Genomic DNA, 20,052 nt, shown 5'->3' on the forward strand with positions numbered 1-20,052 from the left:
TGAAGTTGACACACTTTTCTTCCCCTCTTTGTACCTGGTAATGTCGTTGCTGGTATCCTGATGCTCCCTGGTTCTCTGGAAGGCCTACCGTGTGTCACAGCATGTGACCCAGGGTTAGCTGAGAGTTAGCAGAGCTGGGGCCTAGCCCCATCTTCCCCACACCGCAGCTGTGTGACTCAGGCAAGCTGCCCATTATCTCAGACAAAGGCTTAGTTTTCTTGCCTGTGAATAACACAAATGTTTATCTCCAGGGCCCACAGAAATGATCATATCAGATCATGTATGTGAGAGTGCTTTGTAATTCTCTTTTATAAAGGCACGAATCTGGTTCATGAGGACTCTGTCCCATTGACCTGATCACCTCCACAAAGGCCCCACCTCCTGATACCATCAGTTTGGGGATTCATTTTCAACTTTTTACTTCTGGGGGGACACAAACATTCCACCCATAGCAATGGGATTCTGGCAGAAGGGCTCTAATTTCTATCAGGAAGCAGCATAAGACAGTTGCCCCATCCTGGGGCCTAGGGTGAAGAGCTGCCTTGCTAATGAGGAAGGAGATTCATGGATGTGCCTCCCAGATGTGCCTGGTGGGTTTAGACACAACAGCTTCCCAAAATCCCTTAACCCATTCTTCACAGGCTGGGCATTTCATGAAATGGCAGCAATGCTCATTTTAATGTTTTATGAGCCACAGAGCTTCCTGCAGGAAATAGTGGAATGGAAACTGTTAAGCCCCCAACGTGAGGCCCTGGGACCCATCAGGTTTGGCTGGGCACGTCTGCAGGCGAGACAGTGCTGGGAGCAAATGTTCAGGGGCACACACCCTAAAACAACATGTGGCATTTTCTGGGCTTCCTCACCAATGACTTCTTGGACATCAGTCTTGTTGAGTCCTTCCACATGGCAGGTGCAGAGAGACTGTGGGGTCTGGGTGTTGCACACTGGGCAGGGGTCAGGAGTTCTGGCTTGGTCACAACACCTCTCTGGGCTATGTTTCCCCACCTGTACCATCAGAAGTGGAACAAGATGCTCTCTAAGAACAGGCCAGCTCCAGGTTCTGAGGTCAGAACCAGGGCACGTAGGGACAGGGACTAGTGTCAGGCCCAAGGCTCCTGGAAGCAGGTGTTCGGGCTCTGTCACCACCCACAGGCTCCCACAGCAGGTGGTTATAAGTGTCATTGTTCCCCCTCCGAGGGACAATGAGATGGCACAGAATGAGCACTAAGTGGGTTCAAACCCGCCCCAGTAAGAAGTAGGAACACTTTTATTTACACTGTTGGTGGGAATGTAAATTAGTTCAACCATTGTGGAAGACAGTGTGGCGATTCCTCAAGGATCTAGAAACAGAAATACCGTTTGACTCAACAATCCCATTACTGGGCATATACCCAAAGGAATATAAATCATTCTACTATAAAGACACATGCATACATATGTTTATTGCAGCACTGTTCACAATAGCAAAGACATGGAACCAATCCAAATGCCCATCAATGATAGACTGGATGAAGAAAATATGGTACATATACACCATGGAATACTATGCAGCCATAAAAAGGAATTAGATCATACCCTTTGCATGGACATGGATGAAGCTGAAAGCCATTGTCCTCAGCAAACTAACACAGGAACAGAAAACCAAACACCGCATGTTCTCACTCATAAGTGGGAGCCGAACGATGAGAACACATGGACACAGGGAGAGGAACAACACACACCAGGGCCTGTGGGTAGGGGGCGAGGGGAGGGAGAGCATTAGGACAAATAGCTAATGCATGCAGGACTTAAAACCTAGATGACGGGTTGATAGGTGCAGCAAATGGCCATGGCACATGTTTACCTATGTAACAAACCTGCACATTCTGCACATGTATCCTGGAACTTAAAGTAAAATAAAAATTAAAATTTCCCCGTGGTAAATCCAGCTCTGCTACTAACTGGCCATCATGCATCTCTCCAGATGACTGTTTCCTCATCTGCTCGTGGCCAGGGTAGGGCTGGATGGTATCAAAGGACTCTTTCAGCATCAATCTCAGGCCTCTGTCAGGATGGAAACTTCCTCCAGGAACAGTGAGGATTCTTGTTCTGCCATCAGACAATGTCTTAGGGATACAGCTGTTTTGGGGCACAAGAGTCAGGGCAAAGTAGTGTGAGAAAAAATAAAAAGTCATCTGTGGTCAAGAAAGTGTCAAGCTACCCAGGGAAGCATCTGCTCCAGTGGCCCCAATAGACACATAGTGTCTTCATCTACTTGCCATCATTTCTGTGCTTACCCAGGTGGAGTGGTGCAGTGGGCAGACAAAGCTGTGAATTTTGCTTTGTACAAAGAGGGGATTCGACTGGGAAATTTCATGGCTTCCTTTCTTTGAGTTCCTCTTACATACTAGTGTGGGAGGCAGAATAATGACCTCCACCCCACCTTGAAAGATGTCCACTTCCTTCTTCCCAGAACCTGTCAATATGTTAGGTGACATGATGAAGGAATTAGGGCCACAGATGGAGTTAAGGTCACAGATGGAATTAAGGCTGCTCATCAGCTGACTTTGGAATGAGTAGTCCTGGACTACCAGGGTAAGCCCAATGTAATCACAAGGGTTCTTATAAGTGGAAAAAGGAGGCAAAGGGAGAGAGAACCAGACAAGTGGCAGTCTGAGAAGGAGTTGGCCCAAGGTTGCTGGCACTGAAGATGGAGGAAAGGGACCAGGAGCCAAGGAATGCAGGTGGACCACAGGAGCTGGAAAAGACAAGCAGGCAGATTCTCCCTAGAGCCTGCAGAAGGAAAACAGCCCTGCAACACCCAATTTTAATTCAGTGACACCTGCTTCAGATTCTGACCTCCAGAACTAGAATATGGTAAATCTCCACTGTAATTTACTGTAGCAGCAAGAGGAAGTGTAAAGAACTAGGTACGTGGCAACCATTACCTTAGTCCTCAACCCCCTAAAAAGCCTACAGAATTTCTACCTTTTGCTTTATATATGAGGAGACGAAGACTCAGCGAGGAAAAGTCAAGGTCACAGAGCTAGTGCATTGGTCAATGCTCCACCCAGGGAAGTGGAAATAATATTTCAGAGAGGCACTGGATGCCAGGAAATGGTTACAGAGGTGCCAGTAGAGCTGGGGGAACAAAAGGAGTTGGGCAGAGTTACCCTGGAGCCCGCGTGTTCATCCTCCCTCCCCTTTCCAGGAGAAAGGGCTCAGTCCCAGGTCAGCGACTGGACTGCCCAGTGGCCTCAAAGTGCTCACCTCTCTGCAAAACGAAAGGGTTGAATTGGCATTGGCTCACTTCTAATTTCTGAAGACTAAAAGAAGCTCCTCTTTGCCGAGGCTGAGTTCAGCTACTCTCCTCCAGTCACATTCCATTTGTGTCAAACTTTGTCCTCCTTTTTGGGGCACACCATGCATATCCCAGATTCTGTAGTCTTACAGAGCCAGTTTTGATGCCAGGTGAGTTTGGGTTCAAGAACTGGTCCCATCTCTTACTGACACTACTGGAAGCATGACCGTGGCAGTAAGGCAGATGCTGGAGCTGCTCTGGCTGACATGGCTGATGTTCTTGGCACAGATGACGTGGGAACCACAGCCTCTGAGGCTAACCAGGAGCCACAGCTGATGGTGCTGGAGCTTTGACTAGTAGAAGAGGTCCTTTTTTCCTCCAACACTCAGCCATGCATCAGTGCATCTCACTGCTGGAATCAAACAGGATTCTGCTAGCATGGGAGTAAGGAGAGGTCATTTATAGGGAGTAAGGACATGCAGTTTGTAGGCTTCTAGCCCCCATGACACAAAAGAGTTCTAAAAGGGTGGTTGTGGGGCTGAGTCCCAATAAGGCAAATGCAACAAGCTCATAAATGGCGGGATGCTGTCAGCATATTTCATCTCAGCACCTGTGCACTGGCTCCTTCACCTGGAAGGCTCTTTCCCCAGATGTCTGCACGACCCACACCTCCCTCACTTTCTTTAGGTCTCTAGCGAAATTGCATCTTCTCAAAAACATCTCCCCCAGCTGCCGTAGCTCAGTGTCCCCTGTTCTCACTGCCACTTATCCTGATTTATTTTTCTTTTTAGCCCTCATTATGACCTGAAATGATATGGTTATAAATTAATTTGCTTAGTATCACTCCCCTCCATGAGAATGAAAAGTTCCATACGAGGAGGGACACTTTTCCTGTTTTACTTGTTGCTGAAACCCCAGCACCTAGAGCAGTGCCTGGCATACAATAGGCATTTACTTACTAAATAATTGTTGCATGAATAAAGAAAACCAAAGTATACCAAAGGCTAAGTACAGACTGTAGCATGCTGCTGCTTAAAGCTCTGTGGTACATTCTTGGAGGTGTTTATAGCAATCAGATGGAGACTTACTTGCTGTGGGAACATGAAGCAATTTCACCCAGAGGAGAAGCAGGCATGGAGAAAGAGAGAGAAAGCACCGTTTTTACAAGGGAAATATTTCAGATCATTGCTTTGGGTCTTCTGTGATGTTTCTGTCTTGATAGTTTCTACCTCTGTTCTGGAGCGGTTTCCTCATAATAGAGATTTTCCAAGTCAGGCAAGGCATATATATATGTGTGTGTGTATATATGTGTATATATATATACATATGTCATTCTCATTTCTCATTTCAGGTCTCCCTGCAGTCACTCTCCATGTGGCAGGGAAGGCTATCCAGGCAGGGATATTTGAAAGTGTTCTGGGAGGGAAAGAACCAGACTGTCAAATGCTTACAAAGTGTTCAGTGAAGGTGCAGCCTCTTCATGTTTACAGAGGCCCCAGTCCAAAGCAGTTTTAGCTAAACACGGAGACCAACAATGCACTCTACAAACCTTTCTACAAAGTCAAATCCCAAGTACTAGGAACTGAGGTTAGGGTTCACAGAGAACTGTCTTTTGGTATATAATGCATGCTCAATAAATATGTGTTGAAGGAACAAACCGATGAAGCCTCCTTAAAACCCAGGTGGAGGGCGTCCTCAATCTATGCAGTGGCGTGAGAAGAGGCAGGAGTGGGGCTTGTCCCGTGCCAAGGCCCTGTGGCATACAGCTGCATTCTGTTGACTCACCCACTGTGGCATTCTCTGAGTCTTAAGAGATTTGTGTTCTTACCCCCACTTTACAGATGAGAAAATAGAGACTTGGCAGGTTGGCATAACCCAGCAAAGGTCACTCAGTTAGCAAGTGGTGAGACCAGTTCCTGAACTGAAACTCACCTGGCAACAAAGCTGGCTCTGTAAGACCACAGAATCTGGGATATGCATGGTATGACCCAAAAGGGACAAAGTTGAACACAAATGGAATGTGAATGGAGGAGAGTAGCTGAGCTGACCCGGGGTGAGGAGCTTCTTTTAGGCTTCAGAAATTAGAAATGAGCCAATGCCAGTGCAACCCTTTCGTTTTGCAGAGAGGTGAGCACTTTGAGGCCACTGGGCAGGCCAGTGGCTGAGCCGGGACTGAACCCTTTTTCCTGGCCTGAGGTCCACTCTTCTTGTCATCACCCCTCCCCATGCCCCCAGTGGAGCAGGAGCTTTGGGCCAAGTTCAGGGGGAAGGCCTGCCCGCTCAGACCCCTTCAGTGCGGTGATGCATCTGATGGTGACTCGATTTGTTTCTAGCCTGCTAGTCAGTCGCCACCCTTAGCCTTCTGCTCCCAGGTCAATGGCTTATTGGCGCAAGTGTGCAAATAGCTCTTCCAATTCCTTCTATTTAGCATATGGGAGGCAAAGCTGTCCAGATGCCTGGCCATGGGTGGTCTTCACCTTAGAGATGAAGAACCTGGAAGTTAAAGGTCAAGTGGCCTTGCCCAGGCCACACATGAGGGGCCTCTTTCTCCTTGTTTTCACAAGGATTATTGACTTCTTCCACTTTATAGAAATTCAGTACAAAATCAAGGCAGCTAGCGGTGCAGTTGTGTGTGTGTGTGCAGTGTATGTGTATGTTTATGTGTGTATATATGTGCTGATATGGTTTCGCTGTGTCCCCACCCAAATCTCATCTTGAATTATAGCCCCCATAATCCTCACATGTTGTGTGGGAGGACTCGGTGGGAGATGATTGAATCATGGTGGGGGGGGCGGTTTCCCCCATGCTGTTCTCATGATAGTGAGTGAGTTCTCATGCAATCTGATGGTTTTATAAGTGTCTGACATTTTCCCTGCTGGCCCTCATTCTCTCTCCTGCTGCCTTGTGAAGAGGTGCCTTCTGCCATCATTGTAAGTTTCCTGAGGCCTCTACAGCCATGTGGAACTCTGAGTTAATTAATCCTCCTTTCTTTATAAATTACCCAGTCTCGGGTATTTCTTTATAGCAGTGTGAGAATGAACTAATGCATGGGTGTATCTGTGTGTATGTGTGTATCTCTGTGTATAAGTGCATGTGTGTATGTGTTTATGTGTGTACATATATGTGTGTATATGCATATGTGGTTATATATGTAAAACTGTGTGTATATGTGTATGCGTGTGTGTATGTGTGTTTATAGACTAAACCCAGGGTCCTAGAAGAAAGAAGATCCCTATGGAATTTAACAGAGCTACCAAGCAATAACACAGGAGCCTAGATTTTTGGAGCCAAGTTGCTTACATTCTCATCCCTGCATTTCCATTTTCTAGCTATGCATGGCTTTAGCATGGTTTCCCTGTCTGTGGTACTAATCTCATTAGATTGTTTTGAACATTTAAATGACTTAATTCACACAAAGAGCTTACCACTTTACATAGAAATTGACTAGATTGCAAGAAGTATTTCCATATTTTCCAGAAAGAGGCACTAAATTACTCTCTGAGCTTCCTGGTAGCCAGGGCAAGAGTAGGAACTGGTTCCTCCACAGACTCTCCCTTTATAAGTAACAGATCAACTTACCAGAAGAAACATGTAGTCAACTCCCAAAATCATGTATTACAAGGGGCCCTCCACGGGTGGTACTGGGATGCATCACAGACAGGTTTTGAACTAAAGTTAAAACAACTGCAAAAGACCTCTCTCTATGGTTTATTTCCTTAGAGGATCCTCAGGAGAGCAGAAGGAGACTGAACTGCAGCCTGCAGAAGGCCATTGTAATATAGTCTGAGTTGTCAGGAACCTTCCAGAGCCACCACTCACTCAACATCCACATACTCATTGAGTTTCTGTTGAATACTGGGCACCATGTTAAGCCCTGGGGATAAAATATGGGGCAAAACCAGACAGGGCCCCTGAGTGCCCAAGCATGGGGTCAGCCAGGGACCTTGACAGGACGGAAACCAGGTGCCCCATAGATGAGTCTGGGGTCGCCCTGGACCAGGAGCTGCAAAGGGAGGAGCTGAGAACGCTAAGTGGATTAACAGGGGGAGTTCAGGGAGAGCTTCCTGGAGAAGGCGTCAGCTAAGCTGGTAGATGAGTTGGCATGAACTCAGTGAAGGGAGACAGAGCGGAAACCCATGCATAAATGGAGGGTTGACCATAAGCCCGTGAATACATGTGGCTGGCTGGGGCAGATGCTGACCAGGGAGGATACCTGGTTTTGGTGGTTGTTTATTTGGGGTTTGTAAGGTTGGTTGGTTTTGGGTGTTTTTTGAGACGGCGTCTCACTATGTTTCCCAGGCTGGTCTTGAACTTCTGGGCTCAAGCAATCCTCCTGCCTTAGCCTCCCAAGTATCTGGGATTACAGGCACAAGCCACCACACCTGGCTCTGTTTATTTATTTCTGACAAGTGCTTCCACTGTTGCTTCCACCTCCCACAGCTGTTGTTCGTAGGGGATAATCCCTGGACTTATCACCACATATCCACCATGTCACCTGATTCTTACAAGTAACCCCCCCCCCAAATCCAGAGCATCCCTCCATAAATGTTGGTAGTCTTGTTCGTGTTGATATTGACTCTAATTCCTTACAAAAGAGAACTGAGATTTTAGCTGTCAAGTGACTTCCCAAGTCACACAAGGACCCTGTGGGCACAGGGGTGAAACGTCAGCTAAGGCACTTCATCCCTCTGAGCCTCAGTTTCCTTGTCTGTTAAATGCAATGAGAGCACTGAGCGTCAGGGGTTTTATGAGGCTCCTACAGTTCCTGCATCAAGCCCCACCGACTCAAGTGGTAGTGAGTCATGTCTTTCTCTCACTAGAGACCTCCTGGGAGCAGAAACTGTTCCTTGTTCTTCCCTTAACACAGTGGATCTTTTCACCCCATCCCGGCTGCACAGCAAGCTCTCTCAAGCTGCTAGATAATGCAAATGAGCTGAACTTGGCTCCTTAGCCTCTCAGCCGTGAGGTTTCTTTTGAGGTGTGTGGAAAGAAAGATCAGACAGATCTAGATCAGAGCATGAACTCCTCACTCTTCACCTGGGCAACCTTTGGCACATTTCCTCACCTCCCTGAAGCTCCATGGACTGAAATACACTCACCTTGAAGGGCTGTTTCTGTAAGACACCTCACACAAAGCCTGGCACACAGTAGGTACACAATAAACCTTGGCCTCTTCTTCCCTGCTCGGTGTCTCTTGACTCTTCTTGAATAAAGTTGAATCTGTAATTGGGGCAAGATCTGATTATGTAACAGCTCCCTCTCCCAATCCAGGAGTTTGCCATGCTACCCAGAGGGTTGTTTTTTTTTTTTTTTTCCCAGCTGGGAAATGCAATTTCTCATTCCTCTTTCAAGTTCTTTGGAGTTAGTGATTAGAACATGGCTAGGAATATGCATGAGGTGTGAGCCATAGGAAGGCCTCTTACTTTCAAGTTGAAGGGAGAATGTGGGGAACATGCACTCAGAGGGTAGGGCTTGGATGAACTATTGTTAAATGACTTGGAGAGTCAAGAGAATGAACTCCTCTGAGACAGTTACCTTCCATAAGCTCACGTATTTTTTAAAGGGGCTGATAGATAGCAATTTCCCAGGCCATTTCCTCTCTCTCCAAGGGCAGCCAGTTTAAACTGGAGGTGTCAGCTCTGTCCCCTCCCACCCCATGGGTGACATTGCCCCATCTCCTCCCAATCATCTACACAGCCTGCATACATCTGGGGTTCTGGGCTTGCTTTAGAGACCCTGGTGTTCATCTTCTTCTCCAATGCCTGGGTCCCTTCCACAATATGCTTGACAGGTGGTCACCAGGCTCCTCTCGACACCTTCAGGGATGGGAAACTCTGCTCAAAAAACACGTTCGTCCTTGGACACATCCATCAGGCAGTTCTTCCTTGTGGTCCCACACATCAGAGCTCTTGCCTGGGGCCTTGTTCTGACGTCAGAGCCAAGGAAAGCAAATCCAATCCAGGCATCTCCTCTTGGGAGACTCCTTTCTCCAGACTAGACATCTGCAAATATGAGTAAGGCTCATTACCTTCATCCAGCATGGTGTGAGCAACTCTGCATTCTAGACGCAGAGGAAAACCAGCCTCTTCCATGAAGCATCTGCCACGAGCCTTACCTAATGCAAGCACTGGCCCGAGCTGACAGGACTGTGAGGACAGGACCCAGCACAGGTGTGGCCACTTACCAGACACAGCACACGCCCAACACTGCACTACAGGCAATTGCAAGTTTAGCACCAATTCTGTGACATGTTGGAAGCACAAAGAGGACTTTCTGGCTCTCCCTCCTGCCCTCTTTTTCACCCTGGGCCTGTGAGGAGCTACATTTCCTTCCACCCATCTTTAGGGGAAGACCTGGCATCTGCTGAACTTGCAACACAGATATCCGTCTTGCTCTGATGAAAGTGATGTGATGGTGAAGGGAAGGTTGGGTGAAGGCCAGAGAGTGGGATGAGTGACTTTCAATTTCAGATGAGATTGAGAGAGAGGGGAGGAAAGGTGGAAGGGAGGAAGGAGAGGGGAGGGGAGAGAGACAGGCAGGCTTGGAGGGGAAGACAGCATTGCAACACTCTGAAGGGTCTGATTCCAAGTTCCTGTCATGGTCTGAATGTTTGTGCTCCTTCCCCACCCCTCATTTCTATCTGGAAGACTCAGCTCCCCAGAGTGATGGTCTTTGGAGGGGAGTCTTTGGAAGTGAGGAGGGCTGGATGAAATCATGAGAGTGGTGCCTCCTGAGAAGTGAGAAGGCTGCGTCTGCAGCCAGGAAGAGGCTCTCACCAGGGAACTGACTCTGCGGACACCCTGGTCTTGAACCTCTAGCCTCCAGGACTGTGAAGCCTGTTGTCTAAGCCACTCATCTGTAGTATGATGTTGTAGCAGCCCCAGCTGGCCGAGCTTCCGGGAAGCATTGCTGGACATTGGGGAAATGATGGCTTCTGGAGCCCCGGTGTAGGTTCTAAGCCTAGCTCCTCCACTCCCCTGCTGAATGACAGGACTAGCCCCTTCTAGTGTCCCCCTCACACCCTCCCTCTGCCCACTGTAATTTCAGCCCTGCTGTGGCAGACAGTCCATGTGGGCTCAGGTATGGGCCAATGTTTGCCCACCTTAAGTGCAGTACGTGCCTCTCCAAATGCTCAGGCCTTCTCCATGGCCAGGAAGCTGCTCAGACATCTGCAGGGCAGTGTAGACTTTCAGGGAGTTAATACCCCTGGGGGCAGGAGCTGGCAGATAAATGCCCCAGCCTCCCCTGTGAGACAGTTCTGGAGATATTCCATGTGCTGCTCAGAAGCCCCGCGGAACCGATGCCCTTGCCCATAGAAGTCTCCACGAGACGCACCTTGGGCTGCCTCGCTCTCCAGCCTGTAAACTTCCCACCCCCAGCATGTGTCTCAGGCTCTGCTGCGAGGGCATACAGTGTCCCTGCCCATGGGCAAGCTTCTCCCATCTTCTCACCTGCAAAGTAGGAATACTGACTGTGTCTACTTCAGGGGATAGTTATAGGAGAATTAAATGAATAAGGGCGCATAAAAGACAAGGGAACCCTTAGCAAGTGGTGGCCAATGTTATTGCAATGTGAATAGCCCAAAAATAAACCTCGTGAAACAGATGTAGCTCCAAATGGAAGCAGGTGACAAGCCTGGCTGAACTTGATGAAGCGGCTTCAACCTATAATCCCGTCCATCAGGAATGAAATGTTTTTGGAGGTGAAAATGCAGGCCAGTGAATTTCCCTCTTCCTTAGTATCAACCACTGTCCTTGCTGAGTAGTAAGAAGATGTTGCCTTTTTATATTTTAACAATAATCATTGAGCAAAACCTACTGAAACTTTTCGTTTGGAATATTTTTAAACAGAATTTTTTTTTTAACTGCTTGCAAGGTTTTCTTTTTGAATGTGCAGATCCGAGACTTTTTTGTTTGTTTGTCTGTTTGTTTTTGAGATGGAGTCTTTCTCTGTCACCCAGGCTGGAGTGCAGTGATGCAATTTCGCCTCACTGCAACCTCCACCTCCCGGGTTCAAGCGATTCTCCTGCCTCAGCCTCCCGAGTAGCTGGGATTACAGACACCTGCCACCATGCCCAGCTAATTTTTTGTATTTTTAGTAGAGATGGGGTTTCACCATGTTGGCCAGGCTGGTCTCGAACTCCTGACTTCAGGTGATCTGCCTGCCTTGGCCTCCAAAAGTGCTGGGATTACAGGTGAAAGTCACCGCTCCCAACTGAGATACAAGAGTTTTTATTGGTGACCTGTGTACATAACTTTGTCTACCAAAGCACATGACAGACACATCTCTTTTTATGGAACAGTTTCTTATAAAAGGTTGCTACTTTCTCACTCCTGTTAAAATGTCATCTGTCTCCTGAAGCAACAGATTGACGACATGTTGAATTTTAACATCTCTGTGAGGCAGTGTACTGTCAGTGGTCATTGAGGCTAGCTGCAGGCTTGCACCTGGAGTTGAGATGGTGGGTTCCGCTATTGATTGTCCTGTCTGTCTTTGTGTGGGCGTTGTTAGTTTTACCTTTAATTTGTGGTTTCTTTGGGAGATTTGTTTTTTTCCTTGAGATGAGGTCTCGCTATGTTGCTAAGGCTGGCCTCGAACTCCTGGACTCAAGAGATCCTCCCACCTCAGCCTCCCAGAAAGATTAGCTGGAACTACAGGCATGTACTATTATGCTCAGCTTTGGGGGATTCTTTACAAGCCAGCTGTACATTCATTGGGGTTAATTCAATTCCAACCATATACTACCATTCCCAAATCTGCTAACTGGTAAATTGTACAAGTAAACAGCAATATATCAAAAGACAGATCAAAGGCACCCTGTCAGCTTCTGCACACAGTGGAGCTCTGCTCCCCACTCACATAGGCCATGTGAAGATTCCAGGTTCAGTCCATAACAAAATGTTATAAAACTACAAATAGGAGCCCCAGTATCTCCTCCTACACCCCTTCGTACATACCCTACTTTGGATCCGACTGCTGTGGGTAATAAAAAGACACTGAACCTAAGTTAAAAACTCAATGACTTCCTCCTCTTAAATTCCATTAGTAGTTGAAAAAATAAATGCTTTGATGAAATCTCCTATTTTTAGAAGCATGAGGCCTGCACTGTGTAAGAGAGAACAAGCTCAGTGCCACTCTGGGCATGCAACTTATATGAGGCTATTGCCCTGTGCTTCACACGAAGTCCCTTTGCCTTTCTAATCCCGAGCCCCCGATCACAAGAGGGAAGAGGCCTCCAGGTTGTTCTGCACTTTGCTCTAGCAGGAGGTGATAAAGTGTGACTGCTGCCATAACAAAGTGCCATGAGTTGGTGGCTTAGAACAACAGAAATGGGCCCCGGCGTGGTGGCTCATGCCTTGTAATCCTAGCACTTTGGGAGGCCACGTCGGGTGGATCACCTGAGGTCAGGAGTTCGAGACCAGTCTGACCAACATGGTGAAACCCCATCTTTACTAAATACAAAAAATTAGCCAGGCATGGTGGCGGATGCCTGTAATCTCAGCTACTTGGGAGTATGAGGCAGAAGAATCACTTGAATCTGAGAGGCAGAGGTTGCAGTGAGCCGAGATTGCACCATTGCACTGCAGTCTGGACAACAAGAGCGGAACTCTGTCTCAACAACAACAACAAAAACCAAAACAAACAAACAAACAAAACAAGAACAACAGCGACAGAAATGGATTCCCTCACAGTTCTGGAGGCCAGAAGTCCAAGGTCCAGGTGCCAGCGGGGCCATGCTCTGGCTTCCGATGGTGACCAGCAGTCCTTGGCGCTCCCTGGCTTGCAGCTGCATCACTCCAACCTCTCCTCTGTGACCACACGCTTGCCCTCCCTGTGTGTATCTATCTGTGTCTCTTCTCCTCTTGTAAGGACAAGAGTCATATTGGATCCAGAGTCCATCCTACTACAGTATGACTTCCTCTTAACTTACATCTTAATTATATTGGCAAAGGTCTTATTTCCAAGTAAGTTCACATTCACAGGTACCAGGGGTTAGGACTTCAGCATATGTTTATGAAGATGCAATTCAACCCACAACAGAAGGTTATAGCATCTTGTACCCACTGCCAGGCTAAAGGTGAAAGGGAGAGGGAGAATGTAGCAAGTACCCCACAGTGATAGCACACATATTCATAATGCTCCTTGCTCATCAAAAGCCAGGTACTGTTCTGAGGACTTCGTGTGTGCCAACATTGAACACTGGTTACAACACCAATGCTATTATATTTATTTTACAGACAAGGAAACTGAGGCATGGAAACATTAAGTAATTCACCTGGTATCATACTAGATGGAAAATGGTGCAGCCAGGATTTGTTTGCATTGGTGAGCACCCACTGGCCCCGAGACAACGTGTGTTTGCATTGGTGAGCACCCATTGGCCCCGAAACAATGTGTGTTTGCATTGGTGAGCACACATTGGCCCCGAGACAATGTGTGTTTGCATTGGTGAGCACCCATTGGCCTGAGACAATGTGTGTTTGCATTGGTGAATGCCCATTGGCCCCGAGACAATGTGTGTTTGCATTAGTGAGCACCCATTGGCCCAAGACAATGTGTGTTTGCATTGGTGAGCACCCATTGACCCCGAGACAGTGTGTGTTTGCATTGGTGAGCACCCATTGGCCCAAGACAATGTGTGTTTGCATTGGGGAACACCCATTGGCCCTGAAACAATGTGAAGCCCAGGTTTCTCCAGCTCTAAGGCCTGCCCTCTCCCACTGTACCACAATGTCCCTTAAGTGGCTCTTGCTCAGGAGGCACTCCCAGGGGCCGGCTCAGCAGGTGTACAGACACCTGGAGGGGTCTCCAGGCCAGGATGGCACCTGTGCTAACAGCGTGGCTCTCTGAGGGAGGCTGGTGGGCTCAGTCTCATCTTCTTGCAGTCGTGTGTGGGCCACCCCCACATGCATCAGTGTCTGTCACTCTGCTGTGCTCTAAAGGTGTCTGAGGACCACGGGGAGCCTGCCATTGGAAAACCACACCATGCCTGGAACAGTAGGGAGAACACAGAACAGATACTGGCCCCCCTGCTGATTCAATTTGGTTGACATCTAGCATAATTTTCCTCTGTTCCTGTTTGCTCAGCCTGCCCCCGCTTCCGTGTTTATAACATGCTCCTTCTCCTTCCCTGTCACCTGAGTCTTGATTTTCACTATTTCATTCAAAACACATGGGTTGGATGTACATTCTATGTCAGACTCCACGGAGAGGAAATAAAATAATAATAATTGTTCAGTGAACACCAATTACATGCCAACACTTAATACACACTGATTTTATTCCCCAAAACAACCTCATAGGTAGGTTTTTTTGATTTCTGTTTTGTGGAAGAAAAGCATGGGGCAGAGAGAATAGGTGACTAGTCCGGGGTCTCCTAGCAGAGACAGGGCTGGATGTGAAGCCCAGGTTGCTCTGACTCCAAGGCCCACCCCTTTGCACAGTAGCACAGCATCCCTTAAATGGCCCCTGTTCAGGGGGCGCTGCCAGGGGTGGGCACAGCAGGTGTGTAGACAGAACACTCCACACAAAAATGAAAGTGCCCAAGAGAGACAGACACAGGTGCAAGGGCGAGCCAGATAAGAGGGTGACAGTGATTAGCCATCATGGGGACAGGGAAGGTCTCTAGAAGATGTGACTGCTGAGGGGATCCTCGGAAAACGATGTCCTAGGCAGGCAACAGTGGCAGGGTGTTCTGGGCACAAGGAACAGCACGAGCAGGGCACAGAGGCCAGGCCATGGGGGTATGTGGGATGGAGGACGAGTGCCTTTTCCAGGGCAGCAGCCAAGAGAGATGGGGGGAGCCTCCAGATGCCACAGGGACTGTGGGAGGAGGCTCTGCATGGAAGATGAGAATGTGGACTGGATCCTGCTGGCAGCAGCAAGACAGCACAGGTTTGTGTGCTGAAGAGCGGCCCGATGGTCTTCCTGGGGATTAGCCTGGGGATAATGAGCCCAGCAGGGAGAGCCTGAGGCCTGAAGTAAGGCAGGCCTGGGCTCAGGCAGAGGAGCACGTGGACTCTAGACGCTGAAGGGGCGTAGTCACTAGATCAGACAAATCAGACACGGAAGGCAGTGTCTGGGTTATGTGACCACAGGCATCTGGTTTAGGTGACTTTGTGGTTGTTGTCCGGTGCCCCCAAAGCCTGAGTCAAGGTTTTGAGGATGGGAAGTTTATTTGAGAGGTGACTCGAGGAAGCACCAATTGCCCAGCTGGGAAATGAGACAGGGAAGAGGAGGAGGCATTGAGGTTCATCAATGAGCAGGTGTCAGCTGTGGGCAACTGGGACCCCGCCCCCCCAGTCACCTCTGGGGCACAGCATAGAACTCACTCAGGTGTCTGCGAGGAAGCCAGGCATACCTCTGTTAACACCAGCTTTGTCATTAACTGAGGCCTGCTCCTGGGGGTGTTAACTGCTGAGGGCTGAGCATACACCTGTGCCCAGGGAGAGCCGCAGACAGAGAGGCACAGGTGCTGGGCATAGGAAGCTGTCCATGTGCAGGAGAGACTTGGCTGGCATGCAGTGCCAGCTACAGGGACACAAGGAACACGCATCGCAAGTTAAAGCACAAGGTTCTGTCTTTGTTCCTTGTTGGTCATAAGATAATGAGGCTGGACCAGAGGATGGGACAATCTGGGTTGGTTTTTTTTTTAATCACCATATGCCCAGCTCCCAAGCCCCATGCCTGGCACGTTTGGGGCTCTCCGAACTATTGGTCTTGCCACCGACTGTGACCTGTGGGCAGGAACTTCATCCCCGTGCAAACACTCAAGGCCCTCCTTGGCTTGCTCCTCCCTTACCGTTCAGCCAGGAAAGCATCAGAGAAGGCTTCCTGGAGGTGTCTGAGATAAGGTTCAAAGAATGAGGTGAGTAGCCAGGTGCAGAAAGGTCAAAAGAACATTCCAGATTGAGGAAAGAGCCAGATGTGCAGATGAATGTGTCAGAGTCCAGCCCCAGCTGAGGTCCAAGGAGGGTGGGTGGATGGACAGGTAGCTGAAAAAACACCTGGGGGGCTGTAAGCAGGTGAATATGGTTTGACTCAGCAGCTCTCTCATCAGCAGCTCTCGTACACCGTCCATTCTGTCTTGGCTGCTTGAGCCGGCCACCCCCCTGCTCAGCTGCACAGCCAGCTCTCTCTTGCCTTCAGGGTCAGCAGCTTAACTCTTTCTCTCTCTGGGCACTAGCGTGAACTGTGCCATGCCGTGCTGTGCTGAACCCTGCCCTGGCTCCCTTCTGTCCATCTGCAAGATGGACGGCTCTGGTTATCTCTTTCTCTGGGCGCCAGCAGCTGCACAAGAGTCATGTGGAGCCATGCCCAAGAGCCCCTGTACATGTCAGCAGGGCAGTTATACCTTCCCAAACAATAGTGGCTCCAAGCCAAGTATGAACTTACAGAAACAGGTTATATAACAAGTGGAGTATGCACCTGTGCACCTAAACTCACTGAGTCATTCTGGCCCGGATGTTTGCCTCGGCCTATTCCTTGACCAAAGCACATCCATATACCTTACAGAATGTATCTTGCTTTACCCTAGTGTCAGGAATAGGAGACGACTTTCCATCCTTCTGTTTCCTGCCCGGAGTGCCCCTGCCTTCTCTGGCAGCCTGAAACACCCCCTCCTTGGTGCCCCCTCAGGACTCCAGCTCAGTCTTCTGTGTTTGCTATTTTCAAAAGAATATCTGTGAGCCCTCAGCCAGAAAGGGTACATGTGGAATAGTGAGGACCCCAAGCCCAAATCCCAACAGGCCGTTGTTAGGAGTGATTGAAAATAGTGAGAGAGTCATGGAGGGGTGGGGGGCGGGCTTACTTGGCAGTTAGAGAAATAGAAGGCTGGCCTGTTTGGGCCAGGGTCCTGCAGGGCACTCAAGAGGCAGGGGCTGAAGGGTGTGGGAGGCCCCGGCAGGTAAGTCCTTGGTGCAGGTTTGGGTTCTCCCGGAAGCAGGTCTGAGAACGAGTTAGGAGTGCAGAAGTTTCAATGGAGAGTAACACCTGGGAAGTGACAAGGATAGGAGAAGAATTGGGCAGGAGGAGCTATCAGGCCACAGTGCCCCTGGCAAAGTCTCAGCAAGTCCAGGGGAGAGCTCTGGAGAAACTTGTGCATTGCAGGAAGTCCCCCACTGGGCAGAAATGGCTGGGCCCTTGGACAGCCTCCTTGCTCCTTCATAGGCTGGGGGTCACTCTGACACAGTGTCACCCACTTTGTGAACATGTATACAATAGGAGGGTTGAATTGAAGCTTTAAGACAAGATCAGAATTTTTTTAATTTTAATTTTTAAGTTCCAGGATACACGTGCAGGATGGGCAGGTTTTTCACATAGGTAAACGTGCACCATGGTGGTTTCCTGCACCCATCAACCCATCACCTATTTTTTCTAATGCTCTCCCTCCCCCTACTCGGCCCCCAAACAGGCTCCGGTGTGTGTTGCTCCCCTCCCTGTGACCATGTGATCTCATTGATCAGCTGCCACTTGTAAGTGAGAACACGTGGTGTTCGGTTTTCTTTTCCTGCGTTAGTTTGCTGAACACTGTTCACAGTAGCAAAGACATGGAATCAACCCAAATACCCATCAATGATAGACTGGATAAAGAAAATGTGGTACATATACACCATGGAATAGTATGAATCCATAAAAAGGAATGACATCATGTCCTTTGCAGGGACTTGGATGGAGCTGGAAGATAGGAAATTTTAAGAGAAAGAAGAGAGATTTTTTTTGGTTCAGGAAATTCTGTTAAGGCCTAAACACTGAATTTGTCTGAGAGCTTCCTGGCAGCCATGGTGAAAAGAGAAAAAAAAATAGGTTATGAAGTTATCCTTATTTTATAATAGAAAAAAATGCATGTCATGAAGGAAATAAATGGTTTTCTACCCCAAAAGTATAGAGTTATTTTATCACATGGATGTTGTATTTTGAACTTTGAGGAAATAGTAGAAATATTATACTTAATGCATGAAACAGAAATGTTGCTCATTCAGCTGCTTTTCTCATTTACCATTAATAAATGCTGGGGAAAGCATTAATTTATAGTTCATATAAAAAAAAAACATTCTGAAACAGTTTTTAGTACTCTGCTGGAAATAACACTCCAAAGCCTTTGGAAGGGTACTTACTTCTTGGAGAATCTGGAGCAAGTTTAATGGCATTTGCTTAAGAAGAGCATTTTCACACGCCCTGAGGGGCAGAGCCTGTTTTAGGGATGCTGCCTGCTGTGTCTGGAATGGACTGTCCTCAGGAGCCATCACAATAGCCACCTTTCCCTGCAGGAGGAAGAAAGATCAGAGCACTGAGTATGGGCATCTGTGTCCGAAAGCACCCCATGATCTGATTATTGTGCTTTCAGGGGTCTAATCAGTCAGCCCACTTTCAAGCATACATTCACAGAGGTTTGAACAATTAAGGTCTTCATTAAAAAAAAAAAAAAGGATTCTCTGAGGCTGGAAGTTTGCAATGTTCAACATGGAAAAGGCATAAATCACGAGGGTGGGTTTGAGTTTTGGGAAGATTCACTCTTTGGGACTATTTCCACTCAAGTTTTCTTGTATCTCAGAGGGTCGCATGGAAAGGACCTTGCAGTCACTAAGCTCAATCCTTCTTTCCACGATAGTGTGGACTGCAGGGCATCCTGGCCAAGTGACATCCTACCGCTCTCAGGACACCTGTAATGAGGGTGAACTCATGAGCCAGGCAAACAGGAGGCGCTTAGTGAATATTCAGCAAACGAGCTTCAGTGAGGGAAGCTCCAAGCCATGGTTGAATGTATATGATATCATGCAATTATTACAATAGCCATTGGAGGCAGGAATGATAACAAAAGATGAACAGGGGCATACCTGCCCAATGCTATAGATGGATTTGAACTCTGGGTGTGCTCTGCCTTGCACTGGAGACAGTCAAGACACCCCCGTTCTCAGCTTTTCTCAGCTGGCTGGGCAAATCATGGCACCTCTCTGCAAATCTGTTTTCCCATTTTTAAACAAGGGCTTTGGACTCCATAGTTTCAAAGGCCCTTGCCAAGTTCTGCCCCCAGCTAAGGTATGTGGCTGGGAGGTGGGACCCATCCCTGTAGGGCCCAGCATTAGACACGATGGACACTCTAATCCCTGCTGAAAGTCCACGTGTGCTTCTGTTTGCAGGCTTCCAGACGTTCTCGGGTAAAGCAGATGTTTCCCGAGAGGTAGAGGAGGTCCTGGCTGAGAGCCGCATGCAGAGGAACATCTGTCTGGTGTCTGTGCTGGAGCTGCTGAGAGCTCACTACGTCTGCTGACAGGTGGTCACCATGATTGTCACCATGGCCTGCTACCAGCTCTGTGGCCTCAATGCGGTGAGTCCTGCGGCCCGGTGGGCATCCTCGAATGACTGGAGGGATCAGAGGGCGGGGAGGTTCAGGGCTTGGGGCCCGGATGCCCGGGTTCAAGTCTCAGCTCTGTCATCACCGCAAACTATGCTGTTAGGCAACCGTGTAAGTTGACTGATCCTCAGTTTCCTCATCTGTAAAATGGGATCGCATGATATGGAAAGACACAATCCGTGCAAAGTGTTCAGGTCAGCTGCTGGCCACAGAGATATCCCATAATAAATGCTGGCACTAATTATCCCTAGACATGTCTAAAAGTCATAGTTCTTTAAAAAACGGGTATTAGGAAGTCAGAAGTGAGAGACAGTGAGATGATTTTAATAAAAGTACTCTTGGCTGGGTTGTCTTCAGCTCACAACTTTGGCTTGATAAAAACCTCCAGGCTTTAAGTAAAAAATGCTCTGGGGCTTGA

General features: G+C 48.3%; 1 protein-coding gene across 1 annotated transcript in view; it reads left to right on the forward strand.

Moving 5' to 3' along the window:
- SLC2A9 (solute carrier family 2 member 9) overlaps positions 1 to 20,052 on the forward strand; it is a 177,059-nt gene that overhangs the window by 73,165 nt on the left and 83,842 nt on the right. Inside the window, exon 4 of the mRNA XM_010357592.2 lies at positions 19,420 to 19,607. Coding sequence (XP_010355894.1) covers positions 19,563 to 19,607 — 45 coding nt within the window. The 5' untranslated portion in view covers positions 19,420 to 19,562. The remainder of the gene's footprint in view (positions 1 to 19,419; positions 19,608 to 20,052) is intronic.

The sequence above is a fragment of the Rhinopithecus roxellana genome, chromosome 2 (assembly GCF_007565055.1).
Source record: "Rhinopithecus roxellana isolate Shanxi Qingling chromosome 2, ASM756505v1, whole genome shotgun sequence".
Classification (NCBI taxonomy): Eukaryota; Metazoa; Chordata; class Mammalia; order Primates; family Cercopithecidae; genus Rhinopithecus; species Rhinopithecus roxellana.